Source organism: Xenopus laevis, chromosome 4L, assembly GCF_017654675.1.
Source record: "Xenopus laevis strain J_2021 chromosome 4L, Xenopus_laevis_v10.1, whole genome shotgun sequence".
Lineage (NCBI taxonomy): Eukaryota > Metazoa > Chordata > Amphibia > Anura > Pipidae > Xenopus > Xenopus laevis.
The window spans coordinates 144,967,007-144,994,687 of NC_054377.1; the positions used below are offsets into that span (position 1 = coordinate 144,967,007).

At 41.1% G+C, this 27,681-nt stretch overlaps 1 protein-coding gene across 2 annotated transcripts in view; it reads right to left on the reverse strand.

The window, feature by feature from the left end:
• The window catches only part of slc25a26.L (solute carrier family 25 (S-adenosylmethionine carrier), member 26 L homeolog), a 105,927-nt gene extending 81,956 nt beyond the window's left edge, over positions 1–23,971 (reverse strand). The window contains 5 exon segments of one of the 2 annotated variants that reach the window (NM_001094410.1): positions 1,128–1,175; positions 2,578–2,682; positions 20,119–20,225; positions 22,180–22,336; positions 23,785–23,888. In NM_001094410.1, coding sequence (NP_001087879.1) covers positions 1,128–1,175; positions 2,578–2,682; positions 20,119–20,225; positions 22,180–22,336; positions 23,785–23,817 — 450 coding nt within the window. In that variant the 5' untranslated portion in view covers positions 23,818–23,888. 2 annotated transcript variants of the gene reach the window in all.
• Positions 23,972–27,681: the final 3,710 nt, after the last annotated feature.

The window sequence follows — 27,681 nt, forward strand, 5'->3', positions numbered from 1 at the left end:
TATAAAAAATGGAGGTCAGTAGACATTCTAGAATATATTAAAAGTTAACTTAAAGGTGAACCACCCCTTGATGATTCTATTGTCCCTTTAATTATTATTAGTAGTGATGGGCAAATTTGCGCAGTTTTGCTTTGCTGAAAAATTTCACGCGAAATTCGTGAAACGGGGAAAATCCAGCGAATTTTTGCAGGCGTTTTGCGAATTTTTTCGCCGGTGGCAAATCGCGCAAATTCGTCGCAAATTTGCGTCTGGCGAATAAATTCGTCCATCACTAATTATTAGTAGAACAAGGAGAATTTTCTTCTTCCCTACCCTATTGTCCTACAACCCAAATTAAGAGATATCAATTTGGGTATCTGGCCATGCCATAGTTCCTTTTTCCGTGTAATAATTCAGGATGTTTCGAATCGACTATTTTGGATTCGGCCAAACTATTAATAGGATTCGGATTTGTTCGGCCTGGCAGAAGGATTCGGCCGAATCAGAATCCTGCTGAGAAAGGCCGAATCCTGGCGGAATTCCGAACCGAATCCTGGATTCGGTGCATCCCTACTAATTTGCATAAGCAAATTAGGATTCGGATTTGTTTGGCCTGGCGAAGGATTCAGACGAATCAAAATCCTGCTGAAAAAGGCCGAATCCCAAACCGTATCCTGGATTCGGTACATCCCTAGTCATAATAAAACAGTAGCTTGTACTTGATCCCAACTAAGATATAAATAATCCTTATTGTAAACAAAACCAGTCTATTGGGTTTATTTAATGTTTATATGATTTTCTAGTAGACTTAAGGTCTGAAGATTCATACACCAGAAATATCTGTTATCCAGAAAACCCCAGGTCACAAGCATTGTGGATAAGCAGTCCCATATCTGTATAATCAAGTCAGTGATATCAAACTGGACAGTTAGAATTCCCCGTCTCCCCACCCATAATGATTGTCCGGCTGTTGGAAAATGGAAGCTGCAATAAAAATACATGGCCGGCGAATGGACAAATACATAAAAAAAAGCATGAATTACATAGAACGTGCAGAAAACCCAGTGGGGTGCAGTGTATGGCTCTTATCCAAATGATAATGTCCCCCCAATATGTTTAATGAACCAAGAATAATGCGGTGGAATTACCTCTCTCAGCACTGTGCTCTTATACCCTCGGTACAGTCCCTTTATGCCCTGGAATAGGAAAACAACAGATAAATAAAGGCTCAGCAATTCCGACAGCCGCTGCTTAATCACAGAACTATTCCTTGCACAGAGACACTGAGATTTATTTCACAGCTCAGCACATTTTTAAAGGCTGATGTGATCATTCTATATGGCGGAACAGTCACCCTGGCCCATCATAGAAAAGTGTCCCCTAATTCTAGGGATTTTGTTTTTTTATTATTATTTCACAGTAGAATACAACTCTTCTTAATCCTCCTCCAGAGATCTCCCCTCTCCAAACCGCACCTCTGGGCCCCCCAAAACTAACCCATTTTCTGTACCACCAGCAGTAATACTTCACTTGTCAGTGTCAAGCCCAAACCTGAAATGGATTCTGTCCAGATTTTTATATCATTTTAATAGGGATGCACCGAATCCAGGATTCGGTTCAGGATTCCGCCAGGATTCTGCCTTCTGCCCGGCCGAACCAAATCCGAATCCTATTTTGCATAAGCAAATTAGGGACAGGGAGGGAAATTGTGTGACTTTTTTTTCATAAAACAAGAAAGTGAAAAAAATGTTCCCCTTCCCACCACTAATTTGCATATGCAAATCAGGATTCGGTTCGGTATTCGGCCTAATCTTTCGCGAAGGATTTGGGTGTTCGGCCGAATCCAAAATAGTGGATTCGGTGCATCCCTAGTTTTTAATAATAAATTACACTTGGTAACAACTTGGGTTAGCCAGACTTGGATTTTTACTGCGGAGTGCTGTTCTCATATCTACCGCTAGGTGGGGAGCAATTTTAACAATGCAGGTGTCGGGGAGCTGTTATCTGGTTACCTTCCCATTGTACCTGGTGCGTCCTGGCCTTCATGGCCTCCACCAACCCAGAACCAATTCCCACCTCCCCCCGCTCCCCAATTGTGGCAAAAGTAAGTGTAAGTGGGGTGTGTGGGTCCCTGGGTTAGCAGCCCCAGTGGGCCTCGCACACTCCAGCAGCCCAGACCTGAACCCCACCCTCAAACCGCTGATCTCTCTCCCTGGTAGCGGCAGCCCCTATAGAGGAGTATGGGGGCATGGTGGGGGCCCTGTAGAGAGGTGTGAGGGTGCGGGGCCCCTGTGGAGGCAGCCCCGTTAGGCCCTGCACCCACCAGTCTGACCCTGGATTCCAATTAGGGTTGCCACCTGGCCAGTATTTTACTGGCCTGGACGTTAAAAATGATGCTTGATGCCAATGTTATTAATAGGAAAAAAAGGCAAGAAAGGAAGGGCGGTATTTTTTTCCAGGTGGCAACCCTAATTCCAATCCGCACCACTGCTGTCGAACTACAGCTCCCAGCAGCCTATGGATCTCCAGGGGCTTCTGTGAGTTGTAGCTTTACAGCAGCAGGGCTTCCCTTGACCAGTGCTGTGATTGTGGCCTTACCTCTTCCCGTAGCGTGACGGATAACATCTGATACGTAGTGGAGGACGGACTCACTTGTGCCCTTTGCTTTATGACTTCAGAGGGGACGCGAATAAGACAGGCCACCTGAAATGCAACAGCATCTCCCATCAGATACATTATTATTATTAGAGTTTTGCTTACATTAACATTGGGTATGTAAACTGAATTCTAGTTTTAACACAAAAGAAGCTGGATATACAGACTTACTTCTATGCTGCTGTTCCTGCTGGAGCCGGCTCAGTTGCCACTTAATAATCATAAGCAATAAACATTCTAACGAGCCAATTGCTGTTCTGTCTAAAACTGTGCTGAATGCTGTGATTGGCTGCTTTCTGTACAACTTGTAGCTCTGCTAAACCATCTGATTGGTTCAAGTTGGTCATTGTATCACCATAGGCTGCTGTATAACATGAGATCACCGAGAATATTGGGGTGGTTCACCTTCAAAGGAACAGTAACACTGAAAAATTTAAGTGTTTTAAAGGAATGACAATATCATGTAGTGTTGCCCTGCACTGGTACAACTAGTGTGTTTGTTTTAGAAACTCTACTATAGTTTATATAAACAAGCTGCTGTGTAGCCATGGGGGCAGCCATTCAAGCACAGGATACACAGTAGATAACAAATAAGTACTACTATAGTTTATATAAACAAGCTGCTGTGTAGCCATGGGGGCAGCCATTCAAGCACAGGATACACAGTAGATAACAGATAAGTACTACTATAGTTTATATGAACAAGCTGCTGTGTAGCCACGGGGGCAGCCATACAAGCACAGGATACACAGTAGATAACAGATAATTACTACTATAGTTTATATAAACAAGCTGCTGTGTAGCCATGGGGGCAGCCATTGAAGCACAGGATACACAGTAGATAACAGATAATTACTACTATAGTTTATATAAACAAGCTGCTGTGTAGCCATGGGGGCAGCCATTGAAGCACAGGATACACAGTAGATAACAGATAAGTACTACTATAGTTTATATAAAAAAGCTGCTGTGTAGTCATCCCATTGTATACTACAGCTCTATCTGTTATCTGCTGTGTATCCTGTGCCTTGTCTCATTTTCAGTTTTGAATGGCTGCCCCCACGGCTACACAGCAGATTGTTTATATAAACTATAGTAGGGTTACTATAGTAACTCATGAGTTTTACCAGTGCAGGACAATTTTATTTTCATTGGTTTGAAAAACTTAAATTTTTTGGTGTTACTGTTCCTTTAAGTTAACTTTTAGTACAGGCATGGAACCCGTTATCCAGAATGCTCGGGACCTGGGGTTTTCTGGATAATGGATATTTTTGTAATTTGGACCTTCATACCTTAAGTCTACTAGAAAACAATATAAACATTAAATAAACCCAATAGACTGGTTTTGCTTCCAATAAGGATTAATTATATATTAGTTGGGATCAAGTACAATTTACTGTTTTATTATTACACAGAAAAAGGAAATTATTTTTAAAAACTGGATCATTTGGATAAAATGGAGTCTATGGAGATTTCTGGATAACAGGGGTTTCCAACAACAGATCCCATACCTATATGTAATAGAATGGCCATTTCTAAGCAACTTTTCAATTGACCCTCATCTTTCTTTCTTTATACTTTTAGAATTATTTGCCTTCTTCATCTGACTCTTTCCAGCTTTTAAATAGGGGTCACTGACCCCCATCTAAAAAAAAAAAACAAATGCTCTGTAAGTCTACAAATGTATTGTTATTGCTACTTTTTTACTACTCCTCTTTCTATTCAGGCCTCTCCTATTCATATTCCAGTCTCTTATTCAAATCAATGTATGGTTGATGGGGTAATTTGGACCCTAGCAACCAGATGGTTGAAACTGCAAACCGCAGAGCTGCTGATTAAAAAGCGAAATAACTCAAAAACCACAAATAATAAAAACCAATTGCAAATTGCCTCACTCTCTACATCATACACATTAATTCTGTTTTCAATGAGATTTTTTTTTTTGGGCAAAACTCAAATTTTTCGGGTTGAAAAAAATTATTTTTTTTGATAAAAATAAAATAAAAACAAAACAAAAAATACAGCATCTAAAATCTGTCGAGTTCAAGTAGGAAGTCATGATGTTGGAGTTGTTTTCGATCAATTCGAGCGATTCCAGCTTTTTGTCGGTGAAAACTCGATCAATTAGGGTTTTCAGGTTACGCAATTTGAACTCGCTGATTGAGTTTTTTCCTTTTGAACCGGGCCGCGGACAGTCCTGAAAGCCAAGCCTGCAATTACTCTGGCACGCCGAATTGGACGCGCAGTTGCGGCTGACCCCCACCAACCGCCCCCAAACACCCCCCCCAGTCCTTTTCACCGGTCCCTGGGCCAAAAAAGGTTGGGGACCGCTGCATTAGAGGTATAAAAAAACTTTTAACATTCGACCTTTGACAAATAACCCAATTAATTGGGTAGAAAGCTAAATCCATACAGTAGGATTGGGATTTTATTTCCAAAAAGATGATAACCATAACAAGTTTTTCTTGCCATAAAGGAGAAGTTATTACAGCCAAAATCAGTTTCTCTTTAGGAACTAGCGAATATTTACACCTGGAACAACACGGAGAGGTCCAATCCAGTCAAACAATATGGAGCCAAGAGCCCGGGGCTTCCTTTATAGAGGAATGAGTGGAACAATCTGCCTGACTTGTTATGTGCTGCTCCTCAGAAGAATGTTGATTAAAAATGAATTGTATAGAGAGAGAGAGAGAGGCAGAATTAGGGGGCCTGAGGCAGAGACTGATTTTGCAAGATCAACACTGTGATTGGGAAATCAACAGAATTAGATGAAAAATGATGTTAAAACAAAAGCAGATTCCGCAGGCTCCAGTCTCACAGCTAAGGCAGTTCCCGACTGAGAAATGTTAGTATAAGTGGTTTTCTTACTTGTATCTATCAACGGAACAACAGTTTAGCCTCCCTCCTCTGTGCATGGTACCGGCACTGTACTGCTTATATTATCCTGCTTTATGGTGCTCTCTGATTCATAGACTTCCCTCCTTAACTTTTAGTATGAAGAAGAGTGATATTGTGAGACAAGTTGCAATTGGTTTTACTTTTTTATTATTTGTGGTTTTTGAGTTATTTAGCTTTTTATTCAGCAGTTCTCTAGTTTGTAATTTGAGCAATATTGTTGCCAGGGTACAAATTCCCCTAGCAACCTTGCATTGATTTGAATAACAGACCAGAATAAGGATAGGAGAGGCCTGAATAGAAAGATGAGTAATAAAAAGTAGCAATAACAATAAATGTGTAGCTTTAAGGTGGCCATACAGGGGCTGATAAAAGCTTATTGGCCCGTGTATGCGGCCCCCCGACGGACTTCACCGATCGAGATCTGGCCGATCGGATGGGACAAAATCCCGTTGGATCGCGGCCGCATCTATTCGTTGATGCGGTCCCGCGATCCAACAGCCCATTGCTATTCGTTAGGATCCGATCGTTGGGCCCTAGGGCCCATGATCGGATCAGCCCGATATTGCCCACCTCAAGGTGGGCATATCGGGGAGAGATCTGCTCATTTGGCAACGAAACGCCAAACGAGCGGATCTCTCAGTCTATGGCCACCTTTACAGAGCATTTTTTTTTTAGATGGGGTCAGTGACCCCCATTTGAAATTTGGAAAGAATCAGAAGACAAATATTTCAAAAACTATAAAAGAAAAAAAAGAAGGCCAATTGAAAAGTAGCTTAGAATTAGCTATTCTAATTAACTTATAGGTGAACCACCCCATCTATCTATCTATCTATCTATCTATAGTTTCTATTTTTGCAGATGAGACTAAATTGTGCAGAACTATAGGTTCCATGCAGGATGCTGACACTTTGCACAGTGATTTGTCTAAACTGGAAAACTGGGCAGCAAACTGGAAAATGAGGTTCAATGTTGATAAATGCAGGTTATGCACTTTGGCAAAAATAATATAAATGCAAGTTATACACTAAATGGCAGTGTGTTGGGAGTTTCCTTAAATGAGAAGGATCTAGGGGTCTTTGTAGATAACAAGTTGTCTAATTCTGGGCAGTGTCATTCTGTGGCTACTAAAGCAAATAAAGTTCTTTCGAGTATAAAAAAGGGCATTAACTCAAGGGATGAAAACATAATTATGCCTCTTTATAGGTCCCTGGTGAGGCCTCATCTGGAGTATGGGGGCAGTTTTGGACTCCAGTCTTTAAGAGGGATATAAATGAGCTGGAGAGAGTGCAGAGACTAAGTGCAACTAAACTGGTTAGAGGGAGGGAAGAGTTAAATTATGAGGGGAGACTGACAAGGTTGGGGTTGTTTTCTCTGGAAAAAAGGCGCTTGCGAGGGGACATGATTAGCTTTACAAGTACATTAGAGGACATTATAGACAAATAGCAGGGGACCTTTTTACCCATAAAGTGGATCACCGTATCAGAGGCCTCCCCTTTAGACTAGAAGAAAAGAACTTTCATTTGAAGCAACGTAGGGGGTTCTTCACAGTCAGGACAGTGAGGTTGTGGAATGCACTGCCGGGTGATGTTGTGATGCTGATTCAGTTAATGACTATAAGAGGGACTTGGATGATTTCTTGGACAGACATAATATCAAAGGCTATTGTGATACTAAACTCTATAGTTAGTATAGATATGGGTATATAGAATTTATGTGACAGTAGGGAGGGGTGTGTATATGGGGCTGGGTTTTCATTTGGAGGGGTTGGACTTGATGGACTTTGTCTTTTTACAACCCAATTTAACTATGTAACTATGTAACTATGTAACTATATCTATCTATCTATCTATCTATCTATACATACACTGGCAAGAACACTATAGCAAAGGTATTTACCGTGATGATAACAGTACTGATATATAATATACTGATTGTGAAAGGGTTTTAATGGTCCTGAGTGATATTATTTTGGTCCCCAGTGTCTCATTCACCTATTTCAAAATGGGGGAAAATACAGCCCTGGATAACTGGCAACTATCCTGGGAATATATCAGAGTTCCTAATACCCAACAGCCCAGTTTTTACAGCATGGGGGAAGAAATGCTCACCAACAACATTACGGTTTATTAGGGATGCACCGAATCCAGGATTCGCCCTTTTTCAGCAAGATTCAGATTTGGCCGAATCCTTCTGCCTGGGCAAACCGAATCCGAATCCAAATTTGCATATGCAAATGAAGGCCGGGGAGGGAAATTGTGTGACTTTTTGTCACAAAGCAAGAAAGTAAAAAATGTTTCCTCTTCCCACCCCTAATTTGCATTTGCAAATTAGGATTCGATTTGGTATTCGACCAAATCTCTCACAAAGTTCGCAGAGTTCGGCCTAATCTAAAATAGTGCATTCGGTGCATCCCTACTGTTTATCATATACAGGTAAGGGACAGGTTATCCAGAATGCTCGGGACCTGGGGTTTTTTGGATAATGGATCTTTCCATAATCTGGATCTTCATACCTTAAGTCTACTGGAAGCTACGGTTTTATTATTACAGAGAAAACTAAAATATATTTTTTTTAAATTTGATTATTTGGAGAAAATGCGGTCTAAGGAAGATGGCCTTTCCGTAATTGTAATTTCTGGGTAATGGGTTTTGGGATAACGGATCCCGTAACCAATGCACAGTTTTGAGGCTCAGTTCTCTTCATTCATTGATAATGGCTACCCTACTTTGTTCTTCAAACAAATGGAGAGCCGAGGATAAAACCCCCGTCTATTGGAAATATTTGTTTTCTATTTCTGACTCTTTCCAGCTTTCAAATGGGAGTCACTGACCCCATGTAAAAACAAATGCTCTGTAAGCAGGGGTGTAACTACAGAGGAAGCAGTGCCTAAACCTACAGGGGGCCCAGGATGTTTAGGGGCCCCATGAGGTCCTAATTCATATACAATTTCAATAAATATTGCTAAAACAGGTCAACCTCCAGACATTTCGGGACCTGAAAAAGAATTTGCTGTGGGACCCAGTAATATCCAGTTACGTCACTGTCTGTAAGGCCACCAATGTTTTGTTATTGCTACTTTTTATTATTCATCTTTCTAGTCAGGCCTCTCCTATTCATATTCCAGTCTCTTATTCAAATAAATGCATGGTTGCTAGGGGAATTTGGACCGTAACAACTAGATGGCTGAAACTGCAAACTGGAGAGCTGCTGAACAAAAAGCTAAATAACTCAAAAACCACAAATAATAAAAAAAGAAAACCAATTGCAAATTGTTTTCAGAATATCACTCTCTGCATTATACAAAAAGTGAATTCAAAGGTGAACAACCCCTTTAATAATAATCGATTTACTGTATTAATACTAGGGATGCACCAAAGATTTGGTCCGGGATTCGGCCTTTAACAGCAGGATTTGAAATCGGCCAAATCATTGTGCCTGGCTGAAACAAAACCTAATTTGCATATGTAAATTAGGGGCAGAGAGGGAAATTTTAGGAGATTTTAGGATTCGGATTGGTATTCGGCCAAATCTTTCACCAAGGATTCAGGCTGAAACCCAAATAGTGGATTCGGTGAATCCCTAATTAATACTGTATATAATATAGTGAATAAAGTAGCCCCTCTTGTAAAATATAAGGATATTATAAGTTACCGAGGAGTTTCATGACCATATAAAAGTACGAGGCCTAAGGCCAAGTGTTTTTATACAGGTCATGGAACTCCGAGGTACCTTCTAATATCCTCATATTTTGCAACTGGGGGTACTTTATTAATTATAATACACAAGTTTTAGTGAGTCATGTGACAGAAATGACATCAGAACTCACCGTTTATAACTGATGACATCAGAACTCACCGTTTATGAGGATATAATTTAAAAGATATTCATGGCTTTTGTGTATTATAAAAAATATTATGTCCCATGGAGGACCCCCAGGTCTGATATGCTTTCTGTCCTACCAACCCCAAAAAAGACTTAGGGGCCGATTCACTAAGGGTCGAATATCGAGGGTTAATTAACCCTCAATATTCGACTAGGAACTAAAATCCTTCGACTTCAAATATCGAAGTCGAAGGATTTAGCGCAGATAGTTCGATCGAACGATCGAAGGATAAATTCTTTTGATCGAAATCAAAAGATTTGATTAAATCCTTCGAAACGAACGATTTGAAAGATTTAAATCCAACGATCGAAGGAATATCCTTCGATCAAAAAAAGTAAGCCAAGCCTATGGGGACCTTCCCCATAGGCTAACATTGAGTTCGGTAGCTTTTAGATGGCGAACTAGGGGGGGGGCGAAGTTTTTTTTTAAAGAGACAGTACTTTGACTATCGAATGGTCGAATAGTCGAACGATTTTTACTTCCAATCCTTCGATAGTCGTAGTCGAAGGTCAAAGTAGCCCATTCGATGGTCGAAGTAGCCAAAAAAACCCTCGAAATTCGACATTTTTTAACTTCGAATCCTTCACTCGAAGTTAGTGAATCGGCCCCTAAGTGCATTGCGTTTGGCATAACAAAAGCTGCATCGGATCCAATATCACTGAGATAGAGGCAAAGCTCTGTTTGTTTCTGCTGCAGGGGTCAAAATCAGCACATGACCCCAATACAGCGAAGAAAATGACAAAGCCGTAATTTGTGAAGTTCAGCATAAATATTTATAGTGCTCGGTGCTCCATAACCCCACTCTGTCCTTACATTAGCTTGTTGCTTCCTTAAACACAAACACACGGGAGGGAAACGCTTTGAACAAACCGGCATATATAGAAACCCAATCTCAGAGGCCGAGGGGGAACGTGAAGGTGCTTTCTCAAAGTAATGCCTCCGTCTCTATTCTCAATTTCCAGCCGTTTTTCCCTTTAGAGATTAACTTTGATCTCTCGCTCCTATTTGAATCGAAACTACAGAGATTTCAGTTCACAAGAACAGAACAAAAAAAGCAGCATCGGCCCTGGGCACTAAATTGAGATAATGTCACCCCCAGTCCTGCCGTGACCTCCGTCTTTCTGAGGGATCCGTTGGTCAGGGCTGCGCCCTCCCCAGGAACGGTGACATTTGGACATCAAAAATGTGCGAAATGTTAAACAACGGCCTGTTTGATATCGGCTTTTTGTCAAAGAAATATTCACGGCTTTGATGCGGGTCTTTCATATTCACGGTGGGGCCGGTGAGGCTAATAGAAAACATATAAAGCAATGCTGTCGCTTTGTATCTCTTATCTGAGAGTGTATTCAAGTGGAAGGATATCTGAAAAGGTTTTCTGGTGGTCCGCAGAATGCTGGGAGTTGTAGTTTATCAACCGCTATTGCGTAGTGATGGTCACTAGTCGTGAAATTTCAGCTAGCGATGCACTGAATTAAGCCGAAGCCCAAATTCTTTGTGAATCCACTATTATAGGATTCGATCAAAACCCAAATTCTTTGTGAATCCACTATTATAGGATTCGGTCAAAACCCAAATTCTTTGTGAATCCACTATTATAGGATTCGGTCAAAACCCAAATTCTTTGTGAATCCACTATTATAGGATTCGATTCGATCAAACCCAAATTCTTTGTGAATCCACTATTATAGGATTCGGTCAAAACCCAAATTCTTTGTGAATCCACTATTATAGGATTCGGTCAAAACCCAAATTCTTTGTGAATCCACTATTATAGGATTCGGTCAAAACCCAAATTCTTTGTGAATCCACTATTATAGGATTCGGTCAAAACCCAAATTCTTTGTTAATTCACTATTATAGGATTCGATCAAAACCCAAATTCTTTGTGAATCCACTATTATAGGATTCAGCCAAATACTGAATCTAGGGATGCACCGAATCAAGGATTCGGCCGATCCCCTGTGCCTGGCCGAATCAAATACAAATCCTAATTTGTATATGCAAATTAGTAGCGGGAAGGGAAACCACACAACTTTTCGTTGCAAAACAAGGAAGTAAAAAATTGTTTTCCACTTTTTCCTTCCCCAGCTATAATTTGCATATGCAAATTAGGATTTGGATTCGGTTCTGTATTTGACCGAATCCTGGATTTCGTGCATCCCTAATTTGAGCCTTCTATCAAACTCTTTTAGCCCTTTGAGGGGAAAGGGAAGGGTTGTCACTGATGCCCATGTTATTTAAACAATTAAAAGGAAAAAAGTGAAACCTACTTTAATAGAATATTAATATTTTATTAGGTAGAAAGTTAGGGACATTGGGCGTTTTATATTTTGGGCGTCATGCCCTAAATCATAGGTTTAATAATACTCATTTGAGGAGCACTTCATTTTTAATTCAAGTCCAGATTTAATTGGTCCAAATGGTAAAGCAAAAATTGTGGCCTTTGTGCTGGGCCCTCTTAGCTCATAACAAGGTTACAGAGAAAAATTGGGGTAACAGTCACCCTGCTATAGTCCCAGGGGTACACAGGACACAAATATGCATTCACCCCAAATCTTCAACTAACTGGCCTTCAGGCTGGGCCCCCTTAGCTCATAACAAGGTTACAGATATATAGAAACATTGGGGTAACAGTCACCCTGCTATAGTTCCAGGGGTACACAGGACACAAATAAGCACTCACCCCAAATCTCCCCCTAACTGACCTTCAGGCTGGGCCCCTTAGCTCATAACAAGGTTACAGATATATAGAAACATTGGGGTAACAGTCACCCTGCTATAGTTCCAGGGGTACTCAGGGTACAAATAAGCACTCACCCCAAATCTCCCCCTAACTGGCCTTCAGGCTGGACCCCCTTAGCTCATAACAAGGTTACAGATATATAGAAACATTGGGGTAACAGTCACCCTGCTATAGTTCCAGGGGTACCCAGGGCACAAATAAGCACTAACCCCAAATCTCCCCCTAACTGACCTTCAGGCTGGGCCCCCTTAGCTCATAACAAGGTTACAGATATATAGAAACATTGGGGTAACAGTCACCCTGCTATAGTTCCAGGGGTACCCAGGGTACAAATAAGCACTCACTCCAAATCTCCCCCTAATTGGCCTTCAGGCTGGGCCCCCTTAGCTCATAACAAGGTTACAGATATATAGAAACATTGGGGTAACAGTCACCCTGCTATAGTTCCAGGGGTACCCAGGGCACAAATAAGCACTAACCCCAAATCTCCCCCTAACTGGCCTTCAGGCTGGGCCCCCTTAGCTCATAACAAGGTTACAGATATATAGAAACATTGGGGTAACAGTCACCCTGCTATAGTTCCAGGGGTACCCAGGGTACAAATAAACACTCACCCCAAATCTCCCCCTAACTGACCTTCAGGCTGGGCCCCTTAGCTGATAACAAGGTTACAGATATATATAGAAATATTGGGGTAACACTGAAGAGCCAGAGGATGATTACGGCACATAAAAACAGCCTACTGTATAAGAGGAAATAAAGCAGTGACCAAGTTTAGTCTGAAATTATTGCCACTGGTCATTAATCAGCTTCCTCGGCCACTAAACAAGATTCTAATACAAACAAGTGTAACAAGTGCACATATCACTCACATATATATTAGCACATTAAGACCAATGGGGCGAGCAATGCATTCCAAGCCACAGTGCTGCTCGCTCGGCCCTAGCATCTGCTTTTATAGAGAACAATATATTTATTGGCAGTCTCCTAGGCGAGCTTTGTATGAGACAGGTATGAGAGCTGGGCTATACAACAATGAGATAGATGAGTTAAGACTGCCCCCTACTGGACAGACCAGAGACAGTCACAGAAATCTACAGGAACAGCAAAGCAGCAATTAATTCCTTTGTCAGTAGATTAACAAACAGGCAAAATGGACATCAATTCCCCTAACCCAACATTTAATTCTAAGACACTTTCCAATAGACATGAATGAAAAATGTTTAACAGTTTAAAGGGCATGTAAAGGAAAAAAAATAAAATCCCATTTTTAACTTTCTTTAATGAAAAAGAAACCTATCTCCAATGTACTTAAATTAAAAAATGGGTACCGTTTTTATAAGAAACCTGACTGTATGCAGTGAAATTTGTCCTTCATTTACTGCTGTGGATAGGAATTGTCAGACGGTCCCTAATTGCTCTGCAGGGAAACAATCATACTTATGAACAGCAGGGGGAGCCCCCACCTTACTTCCCAGCCATGCAGAACTCAAGCAGCTTTGTTTGTTTCCCTGTAGAGCATTCGGCAACTGTGTATTGGATTGGATTTTTGCCTTTACATCCTTTTTACTGTTGCAGGGACAACCATCATGGAGCCAGATTTAAACAGATAAACTGAGATTCTATTTGGAGGATTATTTTGCTGCAGCCACTGGTTCTGCAGAGTTGGAGAAAGTTTGTATTAAACAATAGAAAAACTATAAAATCCACATTAAATTACATGACAACACAGAATCCAGTGCAGTCTGTGTATTCTGATTATTAATCAGTCTTGCTGTATCGGCTTCTGGCAGATATTATTTGACTTGTGCTGTTTTGATAATTTATGACGATCCCTAAGCAGCCCAGACCACACTGAGCATGTGCACAGTCTTGGTCTTGCAAAGATGTATAACAAAGTTAAAAGATGGTGACCCCCTGTGGCCAACTTTGAAAGCATAAATCATTTGTTTGATTAGGCTTGTGGTGCAGTAAGTTCATGTTTATGTTTAGTATACAAAACACAGCATTTCTAGACTTATTCTATTTTAGACTTTACTTCCCCTTTAAAGACATTTGTAAATAGGATAGCAGCGGAAAGCAGCATCTGCCTGTCCTGTTCTGTATTTCTGTTTCTGATTGTTGAAACAATGCAGCAAGTTAGTTCTCCCGCAGCCAATAGAAGTCGGTCATCAACTGCCATTTGCTACATTGTTTCTAACTGGCAGCTCAGGGAATAGGAAGCGTCAGACTAGCAGAGCCATATAGGAACAGTTTAGAATTGATTTTTACCTTCAACCCCCTGATTTACTTTGGAACTCTCACTATTGCTCTATCATACTAAATAACAATTTCAGGGCTGAAATGTAGTATATGGGGCATAAGTAGCCTACCAGGGGTTGTCACCCCAAAAGTCCACCACCTCCCCCCACTAACCCACCTGTATACCTATTTAGTTTTTGGTCCCTCTCCATTCTTGTGGCTTGTTAGTATTGGGACCATATGAACTCGTACCCCAATAACCCCTTTATGGCTAACCTGCTAATGAGAGACAGTGCAGGCAGGGGTTAAAAAATCTGGGGGGACAGTCAAATTAACATCATAACAGTTAACACCATTATGTTCTACAGAACTTATCTTCTGTGTAACCTGCGCTTTTTCTCCTTTGAATGGCTGCCCCCATTGCTACACAGCAGATTATTTATAGAAATAATAGTAGAGTTTCTGAAAAAAAAATACGGCAGTTTAAACAGTGGAGGGCAATACTGCATTATATTTTCATTACTTTAAAACACTTTAATTTTTTTATGTTACTGTTCCTTTAAGGGCACAGATACAAGTCCATTTTTTGCTAAACCTTCACATTTCATTCGTGGTGCAGACAGGCACCAGAGGGTCGCGGTACCCAGAATCCTCAGCCAACTTTTGGAATAGAGAGTTGTCATTAAAGGAGAACTAAAGCCTAACTTAAGAAGGCAAGAAATGTTGTACATTATGTTTTGGGTTTCTGTACCAGCCCAAGGCAACCACAGCCCTTTAGCAGTAAAGATCTGTCTCCAAAGATGCCCCAGTAGCTCCCCATCTTCTTTTCTGCTGATTCACTGCACATGCTCTGTGCTGCTGTCACTTACTGAGCTTAGGGAGCCACTCACAATATACAGTACACATAGAATAGAAATGTCACAATATAAGGCTGATTAGTAATTAATACACATAATTACTACATGGCAGCACAGAAACCAGTGCAATTAGCATCAGAATTTAATAATCAGCAAACCTGTAGAATCAGCTTATATTACAGCCAGGGAAGCTCATTTTCTGCTGGATAATTAGTGACGAGCCCTAAGCTTAGCTTCTCAACAGCCAATCAGAGCCCACTGAGCATGTGAGTGTCACAGACACTTTCCAAGATGGTGACCCCCTGTGACAAGTTTGAAGTCCTGGATCATTGCTGCTATTGACAAGCTGACACTTTAGCCTCGTGCAATAAGTTCACTATATAAGAAAATATGGCATTTTAAGCCATTCATTTATAGGGGTTAGTTCTCCTTTAAAGGCTCTTCAGTGCTCCAACCCTGTCCAATGAAAAACTCTTTGTGTTATACTTGAGTGGGAAACCAGGGTGTTTGGGGGTGGCAGTTGCTAATTTGCCGGTTACAGGCTCTAATTGCATGATTTGTTGGCAAGGAGGGGTGATATCAGTCTCCATTCATCTTTAATTACAAGAAATTTCCAGCTGCCGAATTAATTGTGTCTCCTGCTCATCTTCTCTTCTCCCCCCATCCCACTGCGCTGAAAACCTAATGGCCATTTATATTCCTGTTTATGGAACATGAACGTTAAAGAGCTGAGAGCCAGGGTTATGCAGGTAGAGTGTTTCACACGATGCAGAGATACAGAGGCAAGAAAAGACGTTTTTCTTCTTGAAAGTACCGTCCATGGCACTGGCACTGCCCTAGGTTGTTTGCCTTTAAATAAGCTTAAATACCTAGTATGATGTTCTTAGTGAAATTCTGAGACAATTTGCAATTGGTTTTTATTTTTTATTATTTGTGGTTTTTGAGTTATTTAGCTTTTTATTCAGCAGCTCTCCTGTTTGCAATTTCAGCCATCTGGTTGCTAGGGTCCAAATTACCTAGCAACCATGCACTGATTTGAATAACAGACTGGAATATGAATAGGAGAGGTCTGAATAGAAAGCGGAGTAATAAAAAGTAGCAATAACAATACATTTGTAGCTTTACACAGCATTTATTTTTTATAGATGGGGTCAGTGACCCCCATTTGAAGCTGGAAAGTGTAAAAAGAAGAAGGCAAATAATTCAGAAATATAAAAAATAAATAATGAAGGCCAAATGAAAAGTTGCTTAAAATTAGGCATTGTATAAAATACTAAAATGTTAGGCCCAACCCCAGATCCCACCCACTCCACATCACAGTGAAAAGACCACACAGACATCAGCGTTAAAAAAAGGTATCCCCCCCACACACAAGTTATAAAAAGCTATTGGGGACCAGGGTCCCCCTAGAAGTTAAAAAAAAACTGGCGGCATGGCCCCCCCCATAAAAGTTTTTTTTAAAAAAGCATTGGTGCCAGGGCCCCCCTTACAAGTTAAAAAAAATAAAGAATATTTTTTAAAAAAAACATTGGTGGCAGGGGCCTATAGAGTATTAAAATAATACATTGGTGGCCAGGGGATTAAAAAAAATAAAAAACACAAATTGGCGTTCAGAGGAATTTCGCCTGCTTTCATGACTTTGAGTCTTTTCGCCACTTCAGGACTTCAACTTCGCCTCCTTTTGTGATCTCGGTTCTTTTCGCCGCTTCAGAACTTCAATTTTGTCTGTTTTCGTGACTACGGATCTTTTTGCCACTTCAATTTCGGCTGTTTTTGTCACTTCGGAACTTTTCGCCACTTCGGGACTTCAATTTCGGCTGTTTTTGTCACTTCGGATCTTTTCGCCACTTCGGGACTTCAATTTCGGCTGTTTTTGTCACTTCGGGTCTTTTCGCCACTTCAGGACTTCAATTCCGGCTGTTTTTGTCACTTCGGATCTTTTCGCCACTTCGGGACTTCAATTTCGGCTAATTTCGTGACTTCGGGTCTTTTCACCACTTCGGGACTTCAATTTCGGCTGTTTTTGTCACTTCGGGTCTTTTCGCCACTTCAGGACTTCAATTTCGGCCGATGGCGGCCCTGCCTACTACTGGTGCACCTTATTAGATACCCTGTTCCTGACTGTTCCCAACTGCACCCATGCCTCTATTATTTGACTCTGCTTAACCCTTTGGATACCTTGCCATTGCAATGGCTCCCTGATCTGCCTTCTCCCCATCCCGCTGAGTTTGCTCATAGTCTGAGATACCAGAAAACGATGCCAATATGAAAATTTCCCTTTGCTAAGCACGTTTCAGCAGGAACAGCTCAGTGATATGCTATAAATTCAGCAATGCAAGATCTCCCCGTGGGTGCTATCACTATGTATTCATGAAGCTCTAACAGCATGTGCGGCATTCATACTACACAACAAGCAATCACACAAACATTCCACAAGCTCAAACACTGACATGCTCAACCTGTTACCATTCTCTGTGGTTCAGCATTGCCCCCTAGTGGATTAACTAAGGAGATTCACTTTCTCATATTTGGTTGTCACTTTTACTTCTTACAGTATTTGGATTATTTTACATTTCAGTCTCAGGCTCTTCTATTTAGCACTCCAAATGCTACCCGGGTATAGGGCCAATAAATGCAATGAGTTAGAGCTCCGAATGAAGACAAATAGGACAAGGCCTGAAAATGACAACTAATTGAATATACTGTTGTTATAAGCAATGCAGAGAAGCAGTGGGGAGTCAGTATAGTAGCAGAAAAAAAGAAAAGTTATACTGCCACTTCACAGGTCGCTGGTGACTAGTCCTCACATTGAGTACAGTGACCCAAACTGCACAAAGGTAATAAAGGACAAAGAAACTGAAACTAAAGAAGTAGCTATAAATGTTGTAGATGATATTTTGTGCTTCTGTACCAGCCCAAGGCAACCACAGTCCATTAGCAGTAAAGATCTGTGTCTCCAAAGATGCCCCAGTAGCTCCCCATCTTCTTTTCTGCTGATTCACTGCACATGCTCTGTGCTGCTGTCACTTACTGAGCTTAGGGAGCCACTCACAATATACAGTACACATAGAATAGAAATGTCACAATATAAGGCTGATTAGTAATTAATACAGATAATTACTACATGGCAGCACAGAAACCAGTGCAATTAGCATCAGAATTGAATAATCAGCAAACCTGTAGCATCAGCTTATATTACAGCCAGGGAAGCTCATTTTCTGCTGGATAATTAGTGACAAGCCCTAAGCTTAGCTTCTCAACAGCCAATCAGAGCCCACTGAGCATGTGAGTGTCACAGACACTTTCCAAGATGGTGACCCCCTGTGACAAGTTTGAAGTCCTGGATCATTGCTGCTATTGACAAGCTGAAACTTTAGCCTCGTGCAATAAGTTCACTATATAAGAAAATATGGCATTTTTAGCCGCATTAATTTTTAGGGTTTACTTTTCCTTCAAAAATAGAAACTGATCAGACAAGGGCAACTAAGCAACTAACAATTGGCCATCCTATAACATACTAAAGGTTAACTTAAAGGTGACGCACCCTTTAACTTCTGCCTGACTTTAATTAATTAATCTCTGCCCTGCCTTATGATTTGATTTCATACAGTCAACTCCCATTTGACGATGCCCCTGCCTTCACTCTTATTCAAATACAGAGGAACCTCAATTTTACATTCCCTGATTTTAAGTTTTCCCGCATGTCACAGTGTAGTTTTGTGGTCCCACCTATATATTATGCATAACACATTTCCTGGATTTTACACCATTTTTTTCTGGTCCCCTGAAAAACGTAAAATGGGGGTTATACTGTAATCACCTTTGCTGGCCCATGGAGGAGCACTGGACGCCTGTAATATTAATGGCTTGGGTTACTTAAGTAATTGAGGGTCAGATCCAAAATAAAGCTGCTTAAAGGGCACGTAAAGGCAAAAAATAAAATCCCATTTTTAATTTTTTTAATGAAAAACAAACCTATCTCCAATATACTTTAATTAAAAAATCTGTACCGTTTTTATAAGAAACCTGACTGTATGCAGTGAAATTCTCCCTTCATTTACTGCTGTGGATAGGAATTGTCAGACGGTCCCTAACTGCTCTGCAGGGAAACAATCATACTTATGAACAGCAGGGGGAGCCCCTCCCTTACTTCCCAGCCATGCAGAACTCATGCAGCTTTGTTTGTTTCCCTGTAGAGCAGTCGGCGCCTGTGTAGAGATTTGTATTGGATTTTATTTTTGCCTTTACTTCCCCTTTACAGTTTCCAACTGCAGCTGCAGGGACAAAGATCATGGAGCCAGATTTAAACAGATAAAATGGGATTCTATTTGGAGGTTGGTTGGAGAAAGTTTGTATTAAACAACAGAAAAACTATAAAATCCACATTAGATTACATGACAACACAGGACCCAGTGCAGTCTGTATATTCTGATTATTAATCAGTCTTGCTGTATCGGCTTCTGGCAGATATTATTTGACTTGTGCTGTTTTGATTATTTAGGACGATCCCTAAGCAGCCCAAACCACACTGAGCATGTGCACAGTCTTAGTCTTGCAAAGATGTATAACAAAGTTACAAGATGGTGACCCCCTGTGGCCAACTTTCAAAGTATAAATCATTTGTTTGATTAGGCTTGTGGTGCAGTAAGTTCATGTTTATGTTTAGTATACAAAATACAGCATTTCTAGCCTTATTCTATTTTAGACTTTACTTCCCCTTTATTCCCTTTCACATCCATTGCAAAGCACTAGCAGAGACAGTACTGTAACACATCAGATTAAATCTTACACCAGAAGTTGTAGATGTTGTTGGCAAATTTTTGTTGCATATGACAGACAGATTCAGAAAAACCGCCACTTACCAGTTCCCCTAGGGAGGCAGCCGCCATGTGAATGATGGGGGACAGGTAAGAGGAGTCAGAGCCAAGGAATCGTTTGGCAGATTCATACGTGACGAAGAAAGCGGCAGCTGGAATAAAGAATTTAGAAAACATTCCCTTTAAAACCCTATTACAATAACAAGGTTACGACTCAGATTCTGTGATTTTTACCTCTAGTCTGAACATCATGATGAGAAGTCATAAATGGTTAAATTGCGATCAGGTTCATGGAAAAAGCCACAAACATTATTTCATGCATTTCCAAGAAATCCGATGAATCACGAATGATGCAAAACCCAATGATTCTCACCTTAGTTTTAGGTGACCACGTTTTTTTAAGTTTTATATTCCACATTTTGATTTTTGGCAGGGAAAAATTGTGATTGATGTTTCCCCATGAATGATAAATCTGCCCCTTACTGTACAGGTATTGGATACGTTATCTGGAAACCCATTATCCGGAAAGCTCCGAATTACGGAAAGGCTGTCTCCCATAGACTCCACTTTATCCAAATAATCCAGATTTTTAAAAATTTCCTTTTTCTGTGTAATAATAAAACAGTAGCTTGTACTTGATCCCAACTAAGATATAATTAATCCTTATTGGAAGCCAAACCAGCCTATTGGGTTTATTTAATGTTTATATGATTTTCTAGTAGACTTAAAGGGCATGTAAAGGCAAAAAAATAAATCCCATTTTTACTTTCTTTAATGAAAAAGAAACCTATCTCCAATATACTTTGATTAACTGTATGACTGTATGCAGTAAAATTCTCCCATCATTTACTGCTGTGGATAGGAATTGTCAGACAGTCCCTAACTGCTGAGCAGGGAAACAATCATACTTATGAACAGCAGGGGGAGCCCCCGCCTTACTTCCCAGCCATGCAGAACTCAAGCAGCTTTGTTTATGATGATCCCTAAGCAGCCCAGACCACACTGAGCATGTGCACAGTCTTAAGTCTTGCAAAGATGTATAACAAAGTTACAAGATGGTGACCCCCTGTAACCAACTTTGAAAGCATAAATTATTTGTTTGATTAGGCTTGGTGTGTAGTAAGTTCATGCTTATGATTAGTATACAAAATACAGCATTTCTAGCCTTATTTTATTTTAGACTTTACATGCCCTTTAAGATATGGAGATCCAGATTACGGATCTCCATATCTATTATCTGGAAAATGCCAGGTCTGGAACATTCTGCATAACAGGTCCCATACCTGTACCAGCCCAGAGGTTAAGCAGCCCTATAACAGTAACGATCCAGTTGTCCCCAGCAGCTCTCCATCTTGGATGTTGTCAGGCCTCTATGTGAGTCAGTGGCACTGCACATGCTCAGTGGGCTGTGAGCTGCTGTTAGCAAGCTAAGCTTCTGAGGTGTGGGAAAACATCAATCACAAAGTGCTCTGTCATAAGAGCTGATGCTACAGGGCTGATTATTAACGCAGATTTTCCATGCTGCAGCCTAATGTAAATCTGAATAAATTACTATTTAGTAGGGATGCACGGAATCCAGGATTCGGCCGAATCCTTCTGCCCGGCCGAACCCAAATTTGCATATGAAAATTAGGGGCGGGAGGGAAATCGCGTGACTTTTTGTCACAAAGCAAGTAAGTAAAAAATATTTTCTCCTTCCCAGCCCTAATTTGCATATGCAAATTAGGATTCAGATACGGTTCCGTTTTCAGCCGAATCTACTGCGAAGGATTCGGGGGTTCAGCCGAATCCAAAATAGTGGATTTAGCCATGTTTTGTGAATTTTATATTCTATATATAATGTATATTGTCTTCCAAAATGAACTTAAAGGGCACCTGTTGCCAAAAAATATTAGACCCAACCAAAGGCGTGGGTTAATAGAGCCTGTATTCCAGTTGGGGGTAACAGTAGTTTTTTTCCTCGCATCGGGGGCTCCCTCCTTTTTTTAAAAAAAGTTACTGTTAGCCCCAACTGGAGTATGGACTCTATTAGCCGGCACCTTTGGTGGGTATAGTATTTTTTGACAACAGCTGTCCGTTAATATATAGAGGCCAAGGTCTGATTACCATTTGGAAATGATCCTACAGCGGTTGAAGGGACTCCGGCGTATATACCGCGAAATCCGCCAGATTTGGAAAATCCGAGTGGGCTCTGCAGCCTGGTTTTGATGGTGTCAAGGGGAAATAAAATGAGATCCACGGACATTCCCGCAGCACCGCCAGCCTAGATAACAAAGCACAAAAGTGAATTAAAGGATAAGTAAACCTTGCAATGGCCTAATAGCACTTTCATTTATTATGGGGGGGGGAGACACTAAAGTGTAAAGGTTTTGGTTTTCTTTCCAGAAGCCACTTACTGGCAAATAGAATTGGGAGAAGGCCTGGGGCAGCATAAGCTTAATTTACATCTCTAAGGGCTATGACACACATTTTGACTTGATATTTATATATCACTCTGTATCAAGATTATACATCATTCCCATCAGTCCCTGCCCCAGCAGAGCTTACAATCTAAGATCCCTATCACAGTCACACGCACTAAGATCAGTTGTATCAAAAAGCAGTTAAGCTGTCTGTATGTATTTGGATTGTGGGGTGAAACCGGGGTACCCAGAGGAAACTCACACACAGAGGAGAGACGAGCCGAACAATATCAGCAGGAGATTTGGATATCGGTCGGCTCATCGATCAGACTCCTTTGAAGGCACCCGAACATCGGCCATTGTTAGTGCTGAATCATCAGATACAGGGAGAATTCTATTTTTTACCTGTATATATGACAATTCAGCTCTACACGTGTGTATTTGAAACCAACGATCTTTCTTGGAAGCATCTTTGTCCAGGAATGATCATAATTGTAGCATCTATGGCACCCGGGCGGTTTTTACTGCGCTGCCCTGCGTTCCGCTTTGTTCCGTTCAGCCGCAGGGGAGCGCAGGAGTAGACACACTCTATTATTGTGAAGTGGGATGTACTCACACAGACGCATGTATGCGCCGAACGCAGGTGAAATGCAACATGCTGCGTCCCACCTCTGTTTGCCACTTACATGCGTCTGTGTGAGTACAGCTCCTTCACAATAACTGACTGCGTCTACTCCTGCGCTCCCCTGCGGCTGAACAGAAGAAAGCGCAACGCAGCTGAGCACAAGTAAAACTGCCGGTGTGTAAGATCTTTAAGGGTGGCTGTTTAAGACCTGTAACCCATTACTTGCACTCCCCCCATCTATAAAACAAATGCTCTGTAAGGCTACAAATGTATTGTTATTGCTACTTTTTATTACTAAACTTTCTATTCAGGCCTCTCCTATTCATATTCCAGTCTCTTATTCAAATCAGTGCATGGTTGCTAGGGGAATTTGGACCCTAGCAACCAGACTGCTGAAATTGCAAACTGGAGAGCTGCTGAATAAAAAGCTAAATAAGTCAAAAACCACAAATAATAAAAAATGAAAACCAATTGCAAATTGTCTCAGAATATCACTCTCTACCTAATTTAAAGATGAACAGCCCCTTTATTCATTTAAAGGTGAACAACCCTTTAAAGGCTATGGAAGGAGCAGTAGAACAATGAATCTAAGTAACAGCAGATACAGACATTCCCTGGCAATCAGTGCAGATCCCAAACTTTCCTGCAGAACTGACAGCTCCACAGGGCATGCCGGGAACTCACCAGCAGCGAGGCACACAACTCCCTTCTCTCCATGGTCGAGACCAGATATCAGTGCCGCATGTCCGCCTCCCTCCTCCTGCTTGTGCCCTCTTGCCCTGTCCGACACCCCGTAGATGCTCTGTCCGCAGGCACAAGTGCTACAAAGTCACCAGTCAGCTTCACCTTATCCAGCGTGGGACGCATGAACCAAGGACAACAGATACTGTTCCCTGTCAATGTCACTTGCAGCCTGGAGGCGCGTCTACTTCCTGCTCAAATCCCTGGGTTAGTTTATGTTCAGCCGGCCCGTACCGAGCTAGCCACGCCCCCAATCTGAGGAACAGAACCGGCTCCCTGCCCACAGCTTCATGTGATTGGCCAGATAGCAAGGGGCGTGTGTTATACCAGGAAGTGTATTATGCACGTGTGTAAAGGACTTTGTTTGCGGATATCACCCTGCTCCTCATATCTGCACTAAGGGAAACAAAATAAATGGTATCAATTATGTTTGTCAGCGTTGGGGGCCGCATAATAGCAGCAGCCTAGGCTAGTGCTTAGGTGGTTATTTGAAGGGCTTTATTTGGTACCTGTTTCCAGTGTGGGGTGAGATTATGCTAAGTGTACGAGGGCCTTCTGAAAGATGGATCTGGGAATGCTTGGAATTCTAGAGAGTGTTTTACACCCATTTGAACTGCATGTGTGGGACCCTTTAAAGGAGAAGGAAACATAATAGATTAGCCACAATAGTGCAAGCTATAACACTATATTTATTCTGTAGAATGCTTTACCATACCTGAGTAAACAGCTCTAGAAGCTCTTTGTTTGTTTAGGATAGCAGCTGCCATATTAGTGTAGGGACCCCTACTGGGTAATCTGCCCTGCAGCTTTAAGGCCCCCACCTTTTTCTTAGAGTGATCTGCCAGGAGAGAATGACACTCCCCTGCTACACTGCTATATAGTGTGTGTAGGGAGTGGCCACTTCCTCTTTGGCCTGTGGATGGTGATCCAGCTGGGTGTGCTCAGGAGAGCCTGGGTACAGCTAGGCCCAGAAAGGCCCATGTGCTTTGGAGAAGAAGTCGGGGACCAGGTAACCCCGTGAATGAGGAATAGTTACACTAGGGCAGACTTGTTATAGTCTCTCTAGGAGAGAAAGGCAGAGAGGTGAGAGAGAAAGAGCAGCTGAAGCTCCAACAAGGATTTGCAGTAAGGGAGTAGCTTCCCAGAGGCTTTATGTGTTGCCTCCAGTCAGGGACCTCAGTGAAGAGGGACTGTAGGGTAGAAGCTACTTTCCTGACAACTTCCAGGAGGGAATGTGTGTGAATACTGCAAATGCCTAATGGAGACCTTTCCTCTGTGAGAAATGCCTAATGCCTGCAGCTCTGTGTGAGAAATGTGCTATTGCCTCAGCTCCTGTGTGAGTACTAAACCTGTGGTCACTTGCCTCGTGCATAGTAAAATAAACCGTTTTCTGTTTTACTGCAAGAACCTCCTGGCGCCCATCTTTTGTTGTATGCACAGTAGCCTGGGGGGATGTAGTTGCACTACACCATAGAGGGAACACTTCCACATGGCGAAGGCCCTGACCCTGTTGTGTGAAGTCGCGTGTAACCCATGCTTCTACTGCTAGCTGGACAGTTTAACTATTTGTGTGCTATGCAGCCCAAATAGGTGTTACATTAGCTTGGTGTGCTTGGTCTCTTTCTGCTCACCCATAGCTCTGGGCTCAGATTACAGCAGAGGAGGGAGGGGAGGAGAGAGGAACAAACTGAGCATGCTCAAGCCCTAGCCCTGGAGGTTGAAGCTGAAACAGGAAGTCTGATACAGAAGCCCATGAGTACACAATAGAAGGAAAGAAATGTGCTGTTTCTTTTGACAGAGGACTCAGAGGAGCATTAATTGAGGGTTTAATGATGTATTTATATAGACCTTTCTGATAAAGCTGGTTTTCCTTCTCCTTTTTGTCGAAGTAGGTACAATAAACTGTTTGCCCTTTTCTCACAGGCCAGCATTGTGTAGTGGAACCGTTTATTTCTCAGGAAAGGGGAATAAAAATGGAGGAGCAGAGCTTGTGACTTATGTGAAAACATCCATTTTGTTAAATGTATTCTGGACTGGGACCTCTGAGTTTTTTATATATATATATATATATATATATATATATATATATATATATATATATATATATATATATATATATATATATATATATATATATATATATATATATATATATATATATATATATAAATCAATATCTCTTGTGGTGTGTAAGGATAAACAAATGAACATCTGCCCATAGAGCCTGCAGCATTTTAAGCAGCCTTAGAGAGAGAGCTAGAGAGTCATTATATCAAGTAAATGAAATTTTTGCTCTTATATGTCCCACGTACAAAGGCAGATGTGCCCTTCACTTTCAATTTCAAGCAAAGTCAGTGATGCTGTAACAACTGGCGTCCATCTTTCTTCTCCCACACTAACAGGCATCTAGGTTGGAACTCCAAGCAGGAATGGTGTTTGTAATGAATAAATTGCAAGTGTAGGAAACCCTATTAGTGGTCATATTTCTGCACCCAGTTTAAGAGTTGGCCATGCTGCTGCAAGCTTGGCGCAATATCTAAGACTGACAAGGATGGCTTAAAGGGACAGTGCACCGATTTATATTAACATCTTCAGGTTGTTGAATATGACAATGCTGACACTAATCAGCTGATAAAGCTCATTACAATCACTCAGGAACAAAAGGGGGAAAAATAAAACGTTGAAACATTTAATGCAGGACTTTATTGAATATATCCATGCAAAGGTGGAACACCAGGACTTTTTATTTATGTAAAGTGGATGAAATCAATGAAGATCTAAGAAACGTGGAAGATCAGATTTCTGTTGTAGAAGGAAAAATTGCCCCAGTGTCTGAGATTTATTTTAATAGAAAGATATTTGAAAACAACAGATGGATCTCACCACCCAATGCGGTGGGAATTTATGAAAGTCCCAAGGGACGAGTACAATTTTATATTTAAGCAAAAGAACTTGAGTTTGGTTAAAATGGGTGGACAAAAAAGAGTTGATGCCAACCTGAGATGAGATTGCAAAAGAAATGAGCCTCTCCCTCTGATGTTAGAGCCTATATCAAGTTCTCTCAATTAGAGTACGACCTAGAATTTCAGGGTTTTTCCAATGACCAAGCCTGAGACAAGACAATTTTATTAAAAAATGATAATGATTGTTTCATACCAGAAGACATCTGGTTAAATAGACATTGCAAAGTTTTTATCCCCTTCATACAGAAATAGATAATAATGACTGCTGGTCAGGTGGCTGGGGTGTTAATGTTGAATAATTAATTAATAATGAGGCACAGTATCCCATTAAAGGGGGTTGTTCACCTTTGAGTTAACTTTTAGTATGACATAGAGGGTGATATTCTGAGACAGTTTGTATTTGTTTTTTATTATTTGTGGATTTGAAGTTATGTAGCTTTTTATTCAGCAGCTCTCCAGTTTGCAATTTCAGCCATCTGGTTGCTTGGGTCCAAATTCCCCTAGCAACCATGCATTGATTTGAATGATAAACTGGAATATTTATAGGAGAGGCCTGAATAGAAAGATGAGTAATAAAATGCAGCAATAACAGTAAATGTGTAGCCTTACAGAGCATTTGTTTTTTAGATGGGGTCAGTGACCCCCATATGAAAGCTGGAAAGAGTCAGAAAAAGAAGAAGGCAAATAATTAAAAACATTATAAAAAATAAATAAAGGGTGTCTGATTGTAGGGTAATGTCAAACAGTGTGAAGATGTAAAGGGTAATTTGTCACCTGATAAGGCGTGTCTGGAACCTCTCCATAATATCATGCAAGAGTGACCCCAATTTGAGGAATTTGTTAGATCAAATTCAGCATTTGTCTTCCTCTCTGGCCC